The 21,578-nt window shown below is 37.8% G+C and overlaps 1 protein-coding gene and 1 long non-coding RNA gene across 2 annotated transcripts in view; one reads left to right on the plus strand and one right to left on the minus strand.

Annotated features, from left to right (window-relative positions):
• Positions 1-48: 48 nt before the first annotated feature.
• The window catches only part of LOC135226405 (uncharacterized), a 24,182-nt gene continuing 2,652 nt past the window's right edge, over positions 49-21,578 (minus strand). The window contains 8 exon segments of the mRNA XM_064265924.1: positions 49-1,815; positions 2,323-2,453; positions 2,456-2,501; positions 3,697-3,920; positions 4,562-4,725; positions 5,331-5,510; positions 6,137-6,234; positions 7,411-8,100. Of these exon segments, the coding sequence (XP_064121994.1) occupies positions 1,296-1,815; positions 2,323-2,453; positions 2,456-2,501; positions 3,697-3,920; positions 4,562-4,725; positions 5,331-5,510; positions 6,137-6,234; positions 7,411-8,100 (2,053 nt within the window). The 3' untranslated portion in view covers positions 49-1,295.
• Positions 10,540-21,578, plus strand: part of LOC135226407 (uncharacterized) — an 18,508-nt gene continuing 7,469 nt past the window's right edge. The window contains exons 1-2 of the long non-coding RNA XR_010317222.1: positions 10,540-10,862; positions 18,402-18,512. This is a non-coding gene — a long non-coding RNA (uncharacterized LOC135226407). The remainder of the gene's footprint in view (positions 10,863-18,401; positions 18,513-21,578) is intronic.

Consider the following 21,578-nt stretch of genomic DNA (forward strand, 5'->3'; position numbering starts at 1 on the left):
TGTATTCTTTATCTTCCCATAAAATATTCATAAAAAATTTTTTATTGCAAATGATGGAAAATTCAGTACTCGAGAATTACCAATTTATTAAGATTCGAAAAATATAAAATAAAATACGTTAGTTTGAAGGTTATGAAACTATTTACAGACTATTTACATCTTAAGGAAAATACTCCAGTAATTCGTTTATGTTCTGGAAAAATAATATTAGGTTAATCACATATCTCTGGCGTCACATCCTTTCTAGTTCTTCCTAATGGATCCTGTACTGTACATATATCCATCTGGCCGGTTCTAATACTACCATTACCTTCCTTATGTTCTGACAGGTTCAGTATTTTCTGCCCAGTCTATTTGATGTAATATGTTTTTTGTCAAGTTTCCTGGTTGTAGTATTTTTTTGTCCAATCTCCTGGTTTTAGCATTTTCTGTCCAGTTTCCTGGTTGCAGTATTTTCTGTCCAGTGCATTTGTTGTAATATTTTCTGTCCAGTCTATTTGAAGTAGTACTTTCTGTCCAGTCTATTTGAAGTAGTATTTTCTGAGCAGTCTCCTAGTTTTTTTTTTTTTCCAGTCTCCTGGTTGCAGTATTTTCTGTCAGTGTAGTTGTTGTATTTTCTGTCCAGTCAATTTGATGTAGATTTCCTGTCCAGTCTCCTCGATGTAGTGTTTTCTGTTCATTCTTCATGTAATATTTTCTGTCCATCTAATTAGATCTGGCGTTGTCTGTCCAAGTAGCTGATTTTAGCATTTTCTGTGAACCCTGTTGGATCTGATATAAACTTTCTATGAAATAGATCCCAATGTTTCCCAGTTGCCCGTTCATTCCATTGGATTTGGTATTTAACAAATGCTTCGTTAATAGAAAAAGAAACACTCCTTATATACAGTTGAGATCATCTTATCCTATTTAAGAGACTCACAATAAATACCAGACACGTACATTATTGTAGAATTTCTACAACAATTTTTTTTTATTTATTTTGGAAAGAAGTGAAAATTCCTACGTAGAATTTTACCCTTCGCTGTAAACGCTACCCACAATCGCCTGCCCAAACATGAAATTTTCTCTCTCTCTCTCTCTCTCTCTCCGGACGCCAGGTTACCGATGCAAATCACTCTCGGCTGATCTGTGGTTTCAAGTTATATGTGTTATTAGAATGACGTGAGAGGGTCTGGTGTCATGACAAGATGGATAAGGTTAACTTCGGGGTATAAACTGGACTTGGCTTATTATCTCAACCCTAGATGGACTTCATACAGTTCGAAACGAAGCGGTAGATGGCTGGCGTGTCATTATGGCAGCTCTGAAATGTTTCCTTCTTCTTCTTGTTTTTTCTCTTCCTTCTCCTCCTCCTCTTCCTCTTCCTCCTCCTCTTCTTTTTCCTCTTCTTCTTTTTCTTCTTCTTTTAGGTTTAAGTCTAAAAGAGGGCTCTCTGTACCCCTGAGAAGCATTGGCGCCATCGTCGTCTGGTCACCGTGGGAGTCGGTCTCATTATTTGGCGACAAAACATCCGGATCATCATCTTCTTCTTCTTCTTCTTCTTGGACACCACTCGACTCCAAGGCAGCGTCCACCAGCACCCTCCCAGAAACGCCATCTGACGGAGGAAGAGGCCCCTCCTCCCCCTCCCCCTCCCGGATATCCGCCATACCTCTCCTGATCTTCTCCAGGAACCCGTCGACGACCTCGGTGTCGTTGCAATCCGGGAAGAGGGCCTCGCAGGGGAGGCCCTGCTGGCCCGCCACCTCGGCGCGGAGCTCCTCCAGAAGGCGGGGCATGTTCGAGTTGCCGGAGAGCCAGCTCGCGCCCAAACTGAAACAGAGAGAGAGAGAGAGAGAGAGAGAGAGAGAGAGAGATACGTCAACAATGTTTCCGCGAGACAATAATTCCTAATGATTATATCTGGTCAGGCTGGAAATCAAATGTGTAAATTAAATCATCAAACTATAGCCGTCATTTTAAAAAATTTTCTAAAGGGCAAATCGCGCCCAGACTGAGTGAGAAATGAGGCAATGGAATGACTTGAGTTTTAATAGGAAAAATTCGAGTTTTCTAAAAAAAAAAAAAAAACAAGTTTTAAAAGAAGGAAAATTCTATAATTTCCAAAACCCTAATCTATTCAAAACCGACTCTGACCTAGACTAGAAGAATTAAAAAAATTTATATTGCTATAAAGCTACAAGGAGAGAATATGAATCATAATCCCTGGGTCTACTCACCCTCCCGCCCCCAAAATCTCCAACCCCCCACCCACCCTTTCTTCTTAGTCCTCCCAAGGTATACGTATACTATACCTTGAGTCCTCCATCACCTACTTACGTCCAAAAAGGCAGGAGTCTGTAGGACGAAGCGTCCTTGAAATACGGCGCCGTGACGTGGTGCCCTTCGCACAGGAGGCGCCTAAGGCACTCCGGCGCCAGGTCTTCGGCGCCCTCGGGAGTCCGACGAGTCCCCGTGGGCTCAGTCCTAAGGCGGACACCACGTTGTAGACTCCAGCCCTGTTGGAAAGAGGTGAGAGTCGTTAAGTTCGCTTTCCCGAGAGTACAGGCACTATAATTTTCTTCTTTTTTTATTAGAAAAACATTACATATCATTTACATAAGTAAAATGTTACAGATTATTACATAATTCATTAGAAAAATATTACAAATCATTTACATAAGTTAGATGTTACACAATATTACATAATTTATTAGAAAAATATTACATATCATTGACATAAGTAAGATGTTACAAAATATTACATAAATATATACCTACAATATTTACAAATCACCATGGATTTTTTATTATTATTAACGAGGCTTTAAACCATTTTTGTTTAACACTAGGTAATAAATGTAGTATTACTTACAAAATTAATTCTGGCTACTCAAAAACAATTAATGTACTCTTTCGTGGAAATCTTTTCTATTCTTTGTAATTGTTTTTTAATAGCCACCTATCATAACAAAATTTGTTCTTAACAATTAAACGTAACCTTTTTCATCTTGGATATTATGCTACAAGTTTCTAAACAACGACAGCTCATGAAAATGACGGAAAATGGCTCAGAAAATATTGGACAACAAATATTATCGTTGCTATGATCATTTTCAAACCTGAACATTTCAATCTAATATTAACATTGCCAGTTCTCTCCCAAGAATACCAATATGTCCGCGTAACTTCAGAGTCTGAATTGATATAGAATTTAGGCCGGAAAATTGACAGTAAAAGGTATGAAAGATGTAACAGGAGGAAAACCTCAAAGCAGTTGCACTATGAATTCATTGTTAGGAGAGGGTGGAAAGTACGACGGAAGAAAGATAATATGAACGGAGGTAGAGTAAAGCGAACGAAAGGGGTTGCAGCTATAGGGGCTGGAGTCACGTTGCTGCAAAGAACCTTAAGTAATGCCTACATCGCACCGCGAGAGGTGTACTGGCAGCACTGCCCACCTACAGGGAAGCTTCGTTGTGCCCCTCAGGAGTGCCAAAGCTTCGAATCAAGTATAACGTCTCACTATTGGTTATCTAAATGAAGTTAAGATGTGTATGACGAAATAACTTGATTGCATTTTATATTATCCAGCAACAATGACTGCGCAGAATAATATCGAGGCGTCTGAAATAAGCAAAACTGAAAACTACAGCAGCATTACTTTTCGAAGTCATTGGAAACATTATACCAAACCACTTATCATCTCGTTACCTGGCAATCTCGTGGAGGCTGACATAAACTTGACCCATGACCTTGAGCAGCTTCTTGACCGAGGACAGACTCCCTTCGTCCCCCTCCAAGCTCTCCTTCCATCGACCGCTGTCGAAGTCGAACTCCTCGAGGTCAAGGTCGATGGGAAGGTTGGCCAAGTCGAGGACGAAGTTCCCAGAGTCGTCGGATTTGTCCGTCCGTCCCAGGAATGAGGTGAAGGAGGACTGGAAAGTATTATTATTATTATTATTATTATTATTATTATTATTGAAAAATTGACAATTAAAAGCCACAGTAGTGTTAAAAATATATTAATGTACAATGCTAAAAATGACTAGGAGAGACTTTCGGATACTGCTCCGTATCCCTCTTCAGTCCTACTGAGCAATACCCGAAAGTCTCTCCTAGTCATTTTTAGCATTGTACAATAATATATTTTTAACACTACTGTGGCTTTTAATTGTCAATATTATAGCCTCGTTACGGAGGCTCATTATTATTATTATTATTATTATTATTATTATTATTATTATTATTATTGTTATTATTAGTAGTTATTAGGAGATAAAAAACCAATATTATACGGAACAGCCCACATAGGCGCCCACTGACTTGAAATTCAGGCTTCCAAAGAATATTATGGCGCTCATTAGGAGGCGAGAGAAGGCAAAGGGAAATGCAGAAAGAAGAGATCTCACTTGTTAAAAAAAAAATTAATAAATTAACAAATTAATAAACAGATAAAACTGTATTAAAATGCAAAGGAGAACAGCTTGAACTACTGAAGTTCCAACTGCACGAAATCCACAGTCCAACGGTGCGAGGAATAAAGGACCTCTCGAAATTTGGGGGAGTTAAGACTCACGTTGACCACAGCCTGCAGGAGAAGGTTGGCCATGAAGATGCCGAAGGCCATGAAGGACATGGTGGTCACCGCCTTCTCTATGCTCGGCAGCTGATTGGATACTCCGGACATGACGTCACTCACTTGGGTCATCCAGTCGCTCTTCTCGAAAGCGGCGTCTGTTTCTGCCCAAAGACGACGATAAGTAGATAAGTAAGTAATTAACAAATAAGCAAAACAAATAAATAGGTTAATTAATAAATTATGATTGAGTTTGCCTACATTTCGTATAAAGAACATCAGGCTGAATGCTGTAATTAACGAAATAGCTGGAGTCATGAGATTTTGACCAAAAGAACTGGATACTTCATTAATTAAAGTCAAAAGGGGGTCAGTGCCGTCAGTGCAACTCACGCGGTGCACTGTATGCATTACTTTGGGTTCTTCCCTTTCATTCATGTTTACGCCAATTCCTTCCATATTCTCTTTCTTCCATCTCACATTCATAGTGCAACTGTGAAGTTTTCATCCTGTTTCACCTTTCAAACCTTCTTCACTCTCAGTATCCCTTTCATCACTGAATGACCTCATAAGTCCAAGCGCTTGTGCCTTAGGCCTAAATCGTATACTCAATTCCATTCGGCGAACGATAAAAATGGAGTCTAAGTAAGGTCTATTTATCTGCAAGAATTCGGAAAGAATCCCAAAATCAAATAAAATCTGCATAATAAACTTAGATATCCTTACCAAAAAAAAAAAAAAAAAGTACGAGAAACTTTTATTCTTTTACCGAGGTTTCCTGGATTCTGCAGAGCCTGATTCCTCAGCTGAGTTCCAGTGGCTCCAGAAACCATCGCGGGACCTGAGGAACCCCCTTGGCCAACACCAGCGACGTCGTAATTGGGAAATCCGGTGAAATCCGGCAACTCCTCGGTGTCATAGTCCTCGTAACTTATTCCCGTGATGTACACTGGAAGGGAGAGATGGATCGTAATAAAACACTAAATTTTGTCACAACTTTGGGAAGTTTAGTTTTGAGGTGACTCTAGAACTTGAATTTTAATATGAAGCGACTTTAATTAGAACTTTGATAATCAATGTTAAAGCTCTGATAGAAAATGGGACATCTTCATAAAACACTCAGTTTTATCAGAACTCCAGATAATTGATATAGCTTCCAGGTGACTCCAAAAAGATTCATTGTAAAATATAGTAACTTTCTTTGGTGGAACTTCCATAAAATGCTAAAGCTTTGATGGAAAATATTTAATGACTCAAGGAAGACGCATAATAAAATACGCCAATTATATATTATCGTACCCGCGCAATTTGATACGTACAACCACTTAAGCTAGGATGAAATATTAAAAGACATAATTAAAGTAGCTTAGAGGAAATATGGCAACTCTAATTGGCACATTTGAATACAAAAACCAGGCTCGTATGAAAACGGTCTTCATTTAGAAAAAAAAAAATTATTTTTAACAAAACTATTGCAAGGTAGTGAACGCAAAAAATCTCTTTGGTGAAACTTAGGCAAAAGTTTTATTAGGAAATTCTGCTTGACTGCATCAACAAAGACTCAGAATCACTTACGCGGTTCCTCCTGTTTTTCGTCGGTATTCGTCGTTGGCAGGACCACCCCACTGTCTCCCATTGTCGCTGTGCCTATGCGATCCACAGGAAAACGGGACCTGTTGCAGTTGTGAAGTTAGACAATAAGGATGAATATTTTCGATGTTAACATTTCTTCCCTCAAAAGATGCTTGCTTGCACGAATAAACAAGAAAGCGATCCCTGTCACATTCATACTTTAATCGCTGAAATGTGGATGAAGCCTCATTCAGACAAATGAAACTATAATAGATTCACATAAGCGTGCATCTGATGCCTAGGCCAGTCCCTTACGACGCTTCTGATTGGCAGTTGATAAGCCAATCACAGGGCTGGAAACTCTCAGTCTCTCGAGAGAGTTCACATACGTAGGATGTATGTTCCACCTCTCCTGAGCAATACGTCTTTCAAAAGTATCCCTACGGAAAGGTGGAACATACATCCTGCCTATGTGAACTCTCGAGAGAGACTGAGAGTTTCCAGCCCTGTGACAGACTGGCTTATCAACAGCCAATCAGGAGTGTCGTAAGGGGCTGGCCTGGACATCAGATGCACGGCTGATGTGAATCTACTATATAGCTGAGTCATCAGGAGCCTGGCCCTTCCTCAACCCCAACTTCCCTGACAATCCCTCGTTCCCAGGAAATTAAGGCCTTGCTAAGGCTGTGATAGTCACTGGAAAGATAACTTACTATTTCTTTAAGCTAGGGGTGGTGTGCAAAGATCTGCTTGTTGGGATATCAGCAGCCATTGCCTTGCTCCTCCAGATCTCACCTAGGTGGAAAGTGGGTGATGGGTTCTGACCATATGCGTGCGTCTGCTCAGTCTCTAGGCACTGACCTGTTTCATCTCAGAAAACCATTTCATTATCTTCACCTACACTAACTATTTTACTGTTCCCTTTTTGTACCTCCATGTTTCTTATCCCTTCAATTCTCCCTACTCTATACCTGCAACAACAGCTTATCTCAACAAATTTAATTTCCTTTGTCTTATTTACATTCAACATTCACACTTCACTTCCATAAAGGCGATTTGGCTCGACACTCCAGTCATACATTTCAACCTTGGCTTCCACAGACAGTTTCGTTTCTATCTTTAACACAATATCCTCTCATACTAACATCATCCATTATGTTTACTCTTGAGTTCCATATCTCCAATATCCATATAATACATGACATGAATGTATGCATGTGAATTCTCATTGCATAGGCCTAAAACACTGCTGGACTACAACAAACCAGAAAGCCTACCTGACCATCTGAAGGGGTCGGTGTCCCTTGACCGGCCGCGAGTTGAAAACCGTATGTCTGCCGGGACCAGGACCTCTTAAAGTGGAAGACCCGAGTCTCTGTATCATTACACTTTGGATCCCACTCCTTCTTCCCCCAGGCATCCCCTTCTGGTGATGCGCTTGACTGACGACGCCGCCACCGCCTTCGAACGGACGTTTCGTCACGACTCTCGCTGCGACTTGCGTCCTAGTTGGTCGTCTTGGGCCCGAATTATTTGGAGGTCGCTGCCTGGGCTCGTTCGGTCTTGGGGTCGTCAAAATACTGCCGTGGTATCCACCACTGGGCCTTTTGGTAGTAAAGAAACCGTTGGGATATCCACCACTAGGCCTATGTGTGGTAAAGCCACCGCTGGGATACCCACCACCGGGCGCTTGTTGTCTTCGAGAAAACGGGTTATTTCTATTGTGATTAACTGGTCGAGGGTGACCGCTGGCAAACCCTAGCTGGAGTATCTCTCCCGTCTTCGTTCTGAGAGGGTACTCTGAGGGTCTAGCCCTCTGCAGGGGGTTGACTAGAGGAGGTCGTTTGCCGTGATTCCTGTTGGAGGTTTCATCATAGCTCGGTCTATACTCTTTTTGCTTAGTATTGACCCAGCTGTCCTTAGGTGAGGGCGTGTCTTGAACTCCGAAGTTGTGGTAGGCCTCGTTCCTGCAAATACAAAGCAATATACTATTACTTTTTCTGGGGATACAACATTTTATAAAATAATATAGAATATCGATGGGAAGAAGAAAAACAGGCCTAAACTGTATCGAGAGTAAGACGAGGTAAATGTAAATATACACACAAGTGACCCAGAAAGAGAAGAGGAATAGGAGGAAGACGACCACAAAGAATATGTCGAGAGCCGTTTCAGAGACAGATCCCTAGTACTACTACTACAACTACTAATGCTAATCAGCTAATGCACGCCGATAAACAAGCAGTACAGTACAATGGACCACAAGAAGTTGTAAAGAGAGTGGACCGTAACGAAGCTGTTCCTTCGACCAAAAAACGGCCGTTATAAATCATCTCATTCCTTCGTCGAGCAGCAATTAAACCTCGTCTAATTAAACACTTGGGTTCGTTACTTGCTTCTTTGAATGAGCTGCTACACGGAGGGTACGCAAGCGGTTGCAAACACTTGGAGTTTTTAGCATATATTTCGACCCCCCCCCCCCCCCCCTCTCTCTCTCTCTCTCTCTCTCTCTCTCTCTCTCTCTCTCTGTATATCTTACCTATGGTACCGTTATGAAGTGTTTGCAATAATGTGAGCATATTTAAGCAGTCTGGGTTCATTATTAAACATCTATTGCTTAAATATAAATTGGCAAATTTTCATTATTTACTTTTTCTTTATTCGTTGGGTTTGTAAGTATTCACGAGTATCATTAATAATTCATAGCTGTCCATAACTTGATTGAGATAATTAGTACATTAAAGATGAAAACTATTTATTTCTGGAATCTTTGACTAAGGTCCATTAAAGTATTAAAAGAAAACTCAAGAACAACTTGAAATAACATAGCATGAAGGGGATTTTTTTTTTTAATGGTGTTTTTATGTTGCATGGAACCAGCGGTAATTCAGCAACGGGACCAACGGCTTTACGTGACTTCCGAACCACGTCGAGAGTGAACTTCTGTCCCCAGAAATACACATCTCTCACTCCTCAATGGAATGGCCGAGAATCGAACTCGCGATCACCGAGGTGGGACGCCAACACCATACCAACCACGCCACAGGCGCTGCACGAAGGGGATGGAACGCAGACATTTTCCCATTTAGTCGTAGTTGTTTTATGGGGTGACATTTATAAACTGAAACAGGGTAAGGCAGAAGGAATCGAGCATTCGCTCTTGAAATGGGTGAAAATGAGAGAAAGGAAAAATTAAAGAATTTGGTGGCTTAGATAAGAAGAGATTAAAATGAGCTGATGAAAGGCGAAAGGTCATCACTGTCGGTCTGCCTAGACTGAACAGAGGAGCTCAGTTAGGCTTAATCATCGGTGTACGATAAGAAGATTGACGTTGTACCTCGGTAACGATAGTCATACGGTGTTCGTTTGATAGTTTGTTTGTTCTTTGTGGTTGCGGGAGGCAAAGAAGCCTCCTGGAGTTTCCGGTGAGCGATGAAACCAAATGAGGAGGTCGTTAATTGCACATAAAACTGATTTTCAGAGGAACTAGGCCTAATCATGAGTCTGCTTTCTTTGAAAGTGAAATCTGAGTTTAATATACGCCTCAATTTTGTGTGTGCATGCACTTTACGTTTTCAGTAACACAAACAAAATTCGTCTATACTAAATTTGTTAGAATTGCACGTGAAGAACTCAGCTGTCTTCCTACTGGTTAGGTTATTCCCTTGGCTTAATTATTCAGAGTAAAACAGCCTTTATTCATTAAAAATTTCTGCTCTTTCAATTCGTCCGTTCTCTGTCATGAACATCATCATCAAGTTTCATGGCCAACTCCCTCAATCGTAAAGTGTTACTTGAGGAGCATATTGGGAGCGTGACGCATTTTCATAGCTAATAAAGTCAATCCGTTACAGGGGGGAACAGCAATCAGTCAGTCACTTAAATGAGGCGGTCCTTTTCATGTCGTGCGAGACCCAGTGCGCTCTTATTTTCTCCATTAGGATTCTGATATCAGCATAATGATCACAATTAAATAAGCAAAATAAGAAACCAAATAATACTGCGTTTTAGTCTGTCAATAAACAAGAGAGATAGAGAGAAAAAAGGAAGATTCGCGGTAAATAAGAGTGCAAACTTAAAACTTATGCTCAGAAACGACACGAAGAGGAAGGAGAAAAACAAAAGAAGAGCGAAAACGAAACGCAGATGATCTTGGAGGATTACAAGACCTGGATTTAAACAGCTGTTGGCGACTTGGCGTACTGAATGTCCATTATTTGTACGCATTAATTACACCTCCTTAGCGTAGCAACAGATGACGAAACACGACGCAACAATTAGTACATCTACGATAATTATTCGTCTGTTACGACACGATTCAGATGTAGGTCGGACAAGGAGAGACGACGAAACGCAGATGATCTTGGAGGATTACAAGACCTGGATTTAAACAGCTGTTGGCGACTTGGCGTACTGAATGTCCATTATTTGTACGCATTAATTACACCTCCTTAGCGTAGCAACAGATGACGAAACACGACGCAACAATTAGTACATCTACGATAATTATTCGTCTGTTACGACACGATTCAGATGTAGGTCGGACAAGGAGAGACGAGAGACACGAAAGGAACCAACAATATGCTTGTAAACGGTATCCATGATCCACAAGATCAGCGCCATCTGCCCTGCTATGTTTTTTACAGTTAGGCTGTCCACAATCCACATCAACTTACAGTACGCCAGCCTTAGCATGTGATTAAGATTTACAGCAGCATTCCGAATGAAGGTATGCACTACACTTTGGTTGGGTTTTGTCGTAGTATTATTATAATAATGCTCTGACTCCCATAGCATCTGCTTACAGGGTAAAAAATGTCGGCCAAGGGAGGGATGCTGAAAGGTTAGTATCCTATATAGTTATGGACACAATAGGTATAGGACTAACCGTACATACCTATATGGCCACTAAACATACATCTTGGTTGGGTTTTGTGTTAGGAGCATTTATAAAGATTCTTATACGTCTGGCATCTGTTTACGAGGCTCAAGATCACTGACATGATCTGGAACTTCCAGATCATGTCATTACAGGGGGAACAGGCTTATTCGGACCTTGGCTGATTCGGACCATGTACTGGCTCATTCGGACCTTTATCCAGGCTTATTCGGACCTTCATATGATTGACCGATTTTTCTATGCAGTTTTACCTCCTGAACAAGAAATTTAAGTAAGATTTATTCGGACGACTGTAATTAACCCCCAGGGGCTCGTACTAAACACAGCGAAATACATTTGACGCCCCAATTCCTGGTGGCTTTCGTATTCGCGGGGACGAACGATGCGGAATGCTTACATATGTCCGAATTAGCCTAGACAGTTGCCCGAATTAGCCTAAACAATTGTCCGAATCAGTCAAGGTCCGAATAAGCCTGCATCCATTACAGGCTACTTCCAGACTGGGAGTAGCCAGTAATTGGTATGGCATGTGTGTTTCAGCTGAAGGATGCAGAAAGGTTTGTATAATCCTAACGGTAACAATATATCATATGGATTTGTACCTGTACGGGTCAGTACAGTACATTGTTTCCTCATGCCGAGATATGTTTACATCCGTTACCAGGGCGAACATTGCTAACCGCGTTTAAGCTGTGGAACATTAGCCTAACCGCAACCAAGTCAACACGGCTGAGTCAAATGCATTTATGTATTTTTAGTTCTTTCATATGTTCACAGATTCCGAAGGAAATCTCCTATTCGTAGCGGGATTTCTTACACGATGGTGAGGGGTGTTCGCTAGGTGGTAGTCGTAGATTCTTTTTATGGCATTCTTTCAAAACTTACAATTTTAGCCAAGCGAACGTTAATCAACAACCAGATTAGACTTTCAGATATTAGAAGTGGTTTATAACTTAGTACTCTATACATATTCTTTAAAGCATGTGAATGTATCAGAAGACGATGCTGTAGCGGCAGCCTAACGAAGTCTTCGCTGTGGATGTTGACGAAGCGTCCAGTAAAACAGAAAAGTTCTGGAATATTAACAGCTAATGAGCACTAGGCTGATTTTCTTTATAAAGGTCTTTTTACAACATGCTAAACATTCACATCATAGCATTACCAGACACCCAGATGAATCTTGAAGTCTTGATTGTTTAGGTTTCTATATTTTTTTTAAAATGAGCAGGTTCAAATTTATACAAAAAACTTCAATAATATCCATCGGAGAATCGGTAAAACCACTCTACTACACCATTAATTCGTCTCTATACTCTGTTCTTTTCCATCTGTCCATCCGCCTGTGGTGTTTTTGTAGGGTAACACTGCGTCCCGGGCTTTAGATAGTTAAATTCAGTTTACATTCAACGATTATAATAATATCCTATTTCGAATATTAACGGTGTAATTCGCATACAGTAAATTATTAAAACACTTTTCAGTTACAAATGTTCACCCAGATATCCTTTTATTTACCTAAAACTTACAATTAGCGTAACTATCTAAAGCCCGGGACGCAGTGTTACCATACAAAAACACCACAGGCGGATGGACAGATGAAAAAAAACGTAGTATAGTTACTATCTTACGTAAGGAGGCCACACGGCTCACACATCAGTTTTGACCACAGCTCTTTAGTCAAGAGAATGGTCCACTACGCTCAGATAAAAGCCTCAGAACACCTGGCTAGCAACCCCACCCTGCATATATCCCGCAAAAATTTGTGGTTCCTGGCTTATTCAGTTTAGTGTCGGGGTCTTCCCGCAACCAGAAGACTCTAGAATTCTCAGTGTGCTTTCGAATCCCTAGATTTTAATAGCCTAATCGGTATATCGAGAAAGGAAGCAGATCTAACAATGATTTTTTTTTCTCTCTCTCGCTGGAAAAGCAAAGGAGCCCCCAGTAAGTTGTTATTTCACATAGATATGTCTTGAAGCAAAATTGACCATACAGAGTTATCGTTTCACTTTGTGGCATTAATTATTGTTCTATTGCTTTTTAAGTGTAACTCTCATGGAGGTATACGTAACAATGGGGATTTCTCAAAATGATGCCGACTAGTAACCGCAAGAATTAGCCTACTTTGCACGGTTCCTGATCTTCCAGAGGTCTAATATATTGGTCTATGAGATGTTAAGTGCAATTTCATGGAAGACATTTACCATTGGTCAGTGGGTTGGAAAACCAAACCACCCCCTAGTAGCTAAGTTATGATGGTTTGCTGGCAAAACTCTAGGTTAAGTGATGTTGGTTAGGTAAGGTTAGGGTCCCCCCCATCAGACATGAAGTCGTTCTTCCGGAAGTGAATTTTCGCCCATTTCAAGGTGTTTGTTTTGATAATTTTGTTTATTTAAATGGTAATCAGTAGCTTTTTGTCAACATTCATTAGATTACAATCCTTGGTTGACAGTGGCGTAGTACTGTTTAAAAAATGGGTATCGAAACCGGGAAAATACGAGAGTGAATACAAGCTAAAGGATGAGTGCTTCATGGTAATTCTTAGTATGTGCATAATCCGGGTGTTATAATGCGACTGTTTTCTCCTATAAATTTGCATTCCAGTTTAAAACATTTGAAAGTGAATGCGAGCGTGACAAATGATTATATATACATAAGCATGAGTAGACAAAATGAGAAAACACGAAGCAGTTGTATAATCTTTGGCCTAAGAATGACTCGCGTTAAGAATCACTGTGGGTGCTGTATTCTCTCTCTCTCGAACACGCACACACACTTTAGAGCAATAAGCTCTACGACAGGAGACTCAACTACGTATACAAACTTAAATCGAAAAATGCATAGGCCTAAATTTTAAAAATATTTTTCAAATACCGCCTACCATTGATCTTAAATAAATTAATATCTCTTCGATATATTTTGTTAACTATATCGTTGAACAAGTTGGAAGTCTCGCTCGTTTGTTGCGGTGAATTACAAGAGACTAGGTATGCCCGAACTTGATTTTGTGGTTTGATAGAAAAAGAGGGAATAAACCAAGAACGAATATCGGTCTAGCAGGTGCATAGATTCATACAAACCTGAATTATAGATTCTCTCTTTATATATATATATTTAGATAACGGTGTAGGGCTCCCTTTGTCTATCTATCTTTCTCTCCATCTCTCTGTGACCGAAGTTATTCGCCATAAAAAATCTGCTTTCGTCTCGTGGAAGCTAATGACTGAGTCTGCATGCGTCTAGGTGTTAATTTACGTTCCACAACAAAAGCCTCTCGTATAGCGCAGTCATATTTTTTTTCTTATTTGTAATTTACCGTTTGCTTTATGAAAAAAAAAAACAAGGCGTAACTACGAATAGAGAGAGAGAGAGAGATACCTACACCGTTAATCAATATAGCCAAAAAATTAATCTGACTTCATAATTAAGGTTTGTGTGAATCTGTGCATCGGCTAGAGTTAGACCGATATTTGTACTTTGGTTATTCTCTCTCCTCTCTCTCCTCTCTCTCTCTCTCTCTCTCTCTCTCTCTCTATCATATATATATATATATATATATATATATATATATATATATATATATATATATATACATAATATATATATATACATAATATATATATATATATATATAGATATATATATATATATAATATATATAATATATACATAATATATATATATATACATATATATATATATATATATATATATATAATATATATATATATATTATAAAGGCATACAGCAGGTCCATAAAACACATCAACAAGGCCATAGTTTATTCAATGAAAACGTTTCGCACATGTTCTATGTGCATTTTCAATCTGTAAATATAACAAAAATCATTAAAATTTACAAAAAACCATTTAAAAAATATTGAGAGAAAAAAGAGGTTATTATTAAAAACTTATAAAAATTAACGTTATTTAAAAAGGTTACAGTAAAAGAGACCCAGTGCTCACCAAACCATTCAGAGGAGAAGAAGAACGAATGACCAAGATTTGACACCAACCTACGACTTCCGAGATGAAGAGGAGAGGCGGAAACGTTAGAGTTTAAAGAAGGAACTAGCCGTTTGATGTATAATGACTCAAGGGTAGTTAAGTATCACTATGGCTCGTACCACCAATAATGGAGAAATGCTTTTTGTTGACTTCAATTTTACATATAGAGGCATGGTTCTTTTATATTAAAAGGAAAATTCGGGTTTACTCAGTTTCTGGCCCGTTCTATAACTGTATCCCATATGGCTACATTATCTCAGCTGCAGTAACCTGCGACAAGATCCAACATAAATACCGGGGCATCCCGGGCACTTGAATTTATAAATAATGCTGGACCTCATGAAGGTCTGCAGTTTGTCCTTTTAGTTAAAGAATACGCCAATCTTGAGTGGATTGATTGAAATTAATTGAATATTAAGGCATCCACATTCATTTTCAATTATTTGTTTAAGTTTGGTTGCAAAGTTGTTGTCAGAAATAAACGGGATTGTGGCAAAAATATTTTTCTTCGGGACATTATAAGAGGGTGTCGGATTAGAGAAGTGTTGTGACAACATCCTGTTAATTACTTTAAAAACCAAGTTTTTTGGATAAGAATTCTGTGAAAAAAAATTGATTAAAAACAAAATCTCATTATGAAAAAGAGACCAACTCGAAGAATATCGAAGAGCCCTATAAACTAAAGTATATATGGAGTTTAGTTTAAAATTCTTAAAGCATGAGCTATAGAAGTTATTATCAAGTCCAGTGTATGTCTTTTTCCGATACTCAGATGTTGTAAAATCACCATTATTTCTGCTTACATTAATATCCAGAAAGGGTAGACAATTGTCGTTTTCTTTTTCCATGGTAAACTTTATGTTTCGGTGTTGATTGATTATTGATATGTTCCAAAAATATCTCACTTTGCCAAGGCTTTGAATAATATAAAAGTGTCATCAACATATCGTCTAATGGTGATTTTACAACATCTGTGTATCGGAAAAAGACATACACTGGACTTGCTAATAACTTCTATAGCTCATGCTTTAAGAATTTTAATTTTTAAAAACTAAACTCCATATATACTTTAGTTCATAGGGCTCTTCGATATTCTTCGAGTTGGTCTCTTTTTCATAATGAGATTTTGTTTTTAATCAATGTTTTTTCACAGAATTCTTATCCACAAAACTTGGTTTTTAAAGTAATTAAAAGGCTCTTGTCACAACACATCTCTAATCCGACACCCTCTTATAATGTCCCGAAGAAAGATATTTTTGCCACAATCCCGTTTATTTCGGACAACAACTTTGCAACCAAACTTAAACAAATAATTGAAAATGAATTTGGATGCCTTAATATTCAATTAATTCCAATCAATCCACTCAAGATTGGCGTATTCTTTAACTACAAGGACAAACTGCAGACCTTCATGAGGTCCAGCATTATTTATAAATTCAAGTGCCCGGGATGCCCCAGTATTTAGTATGTTGGATCTTGTCGCAGGTTACTGCAGCTGAGATAATGTAGCCATATGGGATACAGTTATAGAACGGGCCAGAAACTGAGTAAACCCGAATTTTCTAATATAAAGAACCATGCCTCTATATGTAAAATTGAAGTCAACAAAAAGGCATTTCTCCATTATTGGTGGTACGAGCCATAGTGATTACTAACTACCCTTGAGGTCATTATACATCAAACGGCTAGTTCCTTCTTTTTTTAAACTCTAACGCTTCCGCCTCTCCTTCTTCATCTCGGAAGTCGTAGGTTGGTGTCAAATCTTGGTCATTCGTTCTTCTTCTCCTCTGAATGGTTTGGTGAGCACTGGGTCTCTTTTACCATAACCTTTTTAAATAATGTTGATTTTTATAAGTTTTTAATAATAACCCCTTTTTTCTCTCAATATTTTTAAAATGTTTTTTGTAAATTTTAAAGATTTTTATGTTATATTTACAGATTGAAAATGCACATAGAACATGTGCGAAACGTTTCGTTTCAATAAACTATGGCCTTGTTGATGTGTTTTATGGACCCTGCTGTATGCCTTTATTTGTATATATATATATATATATATATATATATATATATATATATATATATGTGTGTGGTGTGTGTGTGTGTGTATTTAACTATAATCCACGTTTACATATTTCAGGTAAAAGAACATATTTAAATCATCGCACAGGACGTCTACTTTTCATTTATTCCTTTTTCTCAAAGTTAATCAAACCCCGTCGAAGAGTAGTGTCATCAGTGCACCTCGCTCGGCGCACTGTAAGCATTAATTAAGGTTCTTTGCGCCGTCGCTTCGGCTCCTAGCTGCTACCCCTGTCATTCCTTTTAGTCTCCATTCAAATTTTTAAGTCTTAATTTTGACTGGGACAGGTTTGTACACTTAACCTTTTATTAAAGAATCTTGATACTGAAAATTTAAACATCGTGAAGAAAGATACGCTCACTATAGTGTATTTATTATTGACAACTTGTGGTCAACAGACATCGTGAAAATCCTCCTTGCTCGAGGAACGATCTGCTCTTATTCCCGGCAGCGATTCAGACACGGACTGCCAGACGCATGAACGAGCGTCGTTCTCCAGTAGACTCCACCCTTTCTTGTGTGGCCTTACCTGCAATTTTGTAATTTTCTGCGCATCTGAAGGAGTTGATTAACACGAGGTACTGTGATTTTAGGGCGTGAGTTGCTCTACATTTTACCGGGAAAATATTTGATCAATATAAGCCACAGGAAAGGGAGAACTACAGAAGTAGCATCCAGTACTTTGGATAAATGTAAGGATGATAATATATATATATATATATATATATATATATATATATATATATATATATATGTTATATATATATATATATAATTTCTTCTGACAAAAGGTATACGTCTTCAAAGCAGGTTCGACAAGAAAATCTGCTAAGTAGGGAGGGAATCGATAATCAACTGTACTGTATATTTTTATGCAAAATTTATCGAACAAACTGTAAGAAAATAATTGAACAAATCGTTTAGTGAGTTCCATTAAGTTCAGAACCACGCAATCAATATATTTTTATTATTAATGTCCATTAGTTTTTTTTTAAAGTTTCTTACAACTTTCTGATTAAGTAAATTGAAATCATTATATTATATTCAGAATGCTTATTAGTTTCAGAAAATTAATTAATTTAAGACGATTGATTATAGTTACGAACAATAATATTTTTCAGAAAATTTACCAATCTTTACAGATATTAGATGTGTTCAGACAATTACAGCAATATATTAATAACATCTTGATGTGTTCAGCCAATTTATGAACATTAGAGAAAAGTAGTTAGTATTTTCAGAAAGTGTATTAATATTCCCCCGAAATTCTTTGAATATTTTCAGTGCACGGCAAACTTCAGCTGCAGTAGAGTGAAGGGAGACCGAACGGAGCCAAGTCTGCTATGAAGAAGAAGAAGAAGAGTCCACTCCGAACGCATCGACTAAATAATGAAGGTAGCGCTTTTCTGTCCACTGTTTACTGTTTGTGCACGCAACTCTTTTTTTTTTTTCTGCTTGTTGGTGTCACAGACGCTGTTTAACCAAAGACATTGTTGGCGCAATTAGAGAAGAGATAACGATGATGAGATTTTTAGACAATGAGGTCTGTAGATACTGAGGTCTGTCGATAATGAGGTCTGTAGTAAGTAGTGACATGGGATGATGTTAAACGCCCTGCTATTAGCTGGGGAAATGTCTCGCGATGCTAACGGGATGGTCTCCCTGTCGAGTTCACGCGCGAAAAAAAATAAAGCAGAAAGTTACTAAAGAAATTAAATAATGTTTTATTCGGGGTCCGAGTGGGATATGATCCCACGGCATACGTCATGGCTGTCTAGAAATTCTAACTGGCTTTATTGAGTCGATTTTGTTTTTTAAAAAATACAAATCTTTCACATTGAAGAGTCACAGAATGTTTTACCCGTAAAATAGATGTGTTTATGCTTTTAATTTCCTATTTCGTAAACAGTGGTCTGTTTCGTCCCATGTTAACTTGCTCGCCTAGAATTTCGAAAAACCTGGATTTTGGTGTCTTGTCCCAAAGTCAGTATGGCTGAATAATCCTTCGGATTCCAGTGCTTGGCCTCAAGCCTGAATTCCATATTCCATGCCATTCCATTCCAAAGTCAGTAAAGTATGGATGAGTAGGAGATTCGAGTTATAGGTTCCGTGGGTATGAGGAACATTCATACGATACCAGTTTTCAATTTATCGTTCATTCCATTTACGATTGCTTACAATTCGTTCTAGAGTTTGCCTCCGCTTTCCCAAGTTACCTTTCTTGAAGAGCATTGTTCGTGGCAAGCACCGATAATTAACAGCGCAAGCAGGTGGCCGCGGGCCGTAGTCTCGACCAGAAGTATTTGTTTTCTAAAATAATTCGGCGCATTCCCACGCTGCAGTGCAAAGCAGCACGGAGCACCATTAAGTGTCTGAAATGTGTCGCCGGTGCCTTGTGTACGGTCATTCTTAAAAGAAAGCTTTACCCAGCTTAATTACGAATACCTGAAAAGTATATCTGTATCAAAGTCGGACAGGAAACGACCAATATGGAAGTCAGTGACTGTGTTCATGAACTCAAGAATTTGTTCGTTCGTGTAATTCGACGTCACGAGACTGACGTCACATTGTGCTTGCTTGCAGATTGCATGTGGCGGGGGTAATGGAACTGTCAGTGAAATAATGTTTTTGTTTTACTATCGTAGTTTTATTGTCATAATCGTCTGTATATCACTGTAATTCTTTTCCATTGGGAGATTCCTAAGATGATCACCCTAAGGATGTATATATATATAACAGTAATTCTTTTCCAATAGCGTTATGTTATATATTATATATTATATTATATATATATATATATATATATATATATCTATATATTATATAAACTCATCACCCTACGGATATATATATCACAGTAATTCTTTTCCAGTGGCTTAATTTCATATATATATATATATATATATATATATATATATATATATATATATATATATATATATATATATATATATATATATATATAATATATATGCAGAAGCCAGGTACTATGTCGTACCTCTAAGTAAATGGGGATACAATCCACAATGAAGTAAAATCCTCTTGTAGTTTAAAATATATATCTCTAGTACAGGATTAAAGCTTTCGACCATGATGGTCGAAAGCTTTAATCCTGTACTAGAGATATATATTTTAAACTACAAGAGGATTTTACTTCATTGTGGATTGTATCCCCATATATGTATATATATATATATATATATATATATATATATATATATATATATATATATATAAAATATATATATATATATATATATATATATATATATATATATAAACTTACTGATAAGACTATTTCCCTGTGGCTTATTACATATAACCTTACACTAGTTATGTCTAAGCTATCAACGCCGAAGATCAGATGGTAAAAATACATTAAAAAACGAGTTTTTTTATCATCCATAGTTACCTGAAAACTGAATGCGTAAGCAAAGATCAAAATAACCAAAAAATCACGAGGATGTCCGTCAGTACTGGGGATTTACGAGACGGATCTCGTCCGCAGGTGAGGTTTGGACAGTTATGGCAGAGACATTCGGGGAACGTAGCTTGTAGAAGTAAAAGATCAGTGCAGAATAGGTAATGGTGCACGGCTGGTGTCGATGTTACGGTATATATATATCATCTATATATATATATATATATATATATATATATATATATATATATATATATATATATATATCTATATATATAAATATATATTTGTGTGTAAATATATGTATATATATGTATATATATATATATATATATTTGTGTGTGTAAATGTATGTATATAATGTACACACACACATATTATATATATATATATATATATATATATATATATATATATATATATATATATGTGTGTGTGTGTGTGTGTGTGTGTGTGTGTGTGTGTGTAATATCAAGAATGTCTTTTACTATGATGTAAGACTACACTACATATGAAGATAAAAAGACCCATAATAATAGCACTATGTACACGTGTATACAGTGTTTTAATGGGCCTCTATATCTTCAAATTTTATGATGCATGCCTCGTCTTAAGTAATCCATGAAAACCGGATGGCTAATTTCTTACGCGTCTAATAATAATAATAATAATATGGTATAGATATTTCCGCTCACACATTCCAACAAAACGACCAGGAGTACCAATAACAACATTGCTTTTCGTAAGAAAATGATAACGTCAGTAATATTACCGATAATGTTTTAATAACGATTGAAGATATACGTATATCAATTGATAAGTGGTAGATAACACTGGGTATGTAATTACGGAATATATCTGTCTGTCTATCTGTCCGTGTCTGCTTACATTAACTTGTGGTGAAGCGTATAATGGTCTGAGTTGTGCTGTGTGGACTCTCTCTCTCTCTCTCTCTCTCTCTCTCTCTCTCCAGAGGTTCTACGTTATGCACTCGATTTTTCATCACGTCTAAGAAAGCTGAATTATTGTTAGTCAATAAA

This window comes from Macrobrachium nipponense, chromosome 14, assembly GCF_015104395.2.
Source record: "Macrobrachium nipponense isolate FS-2020 chromosome 14, ASM1510439v2, whole genome shotgun sequence".
NCBI classification, from domain to species: Eukaryota; Metazoa; Arthropoda; class Malacostraca; order Decapoda; family Palaemonidae; genus Macrobrachium; species Macrobrachium nipponense.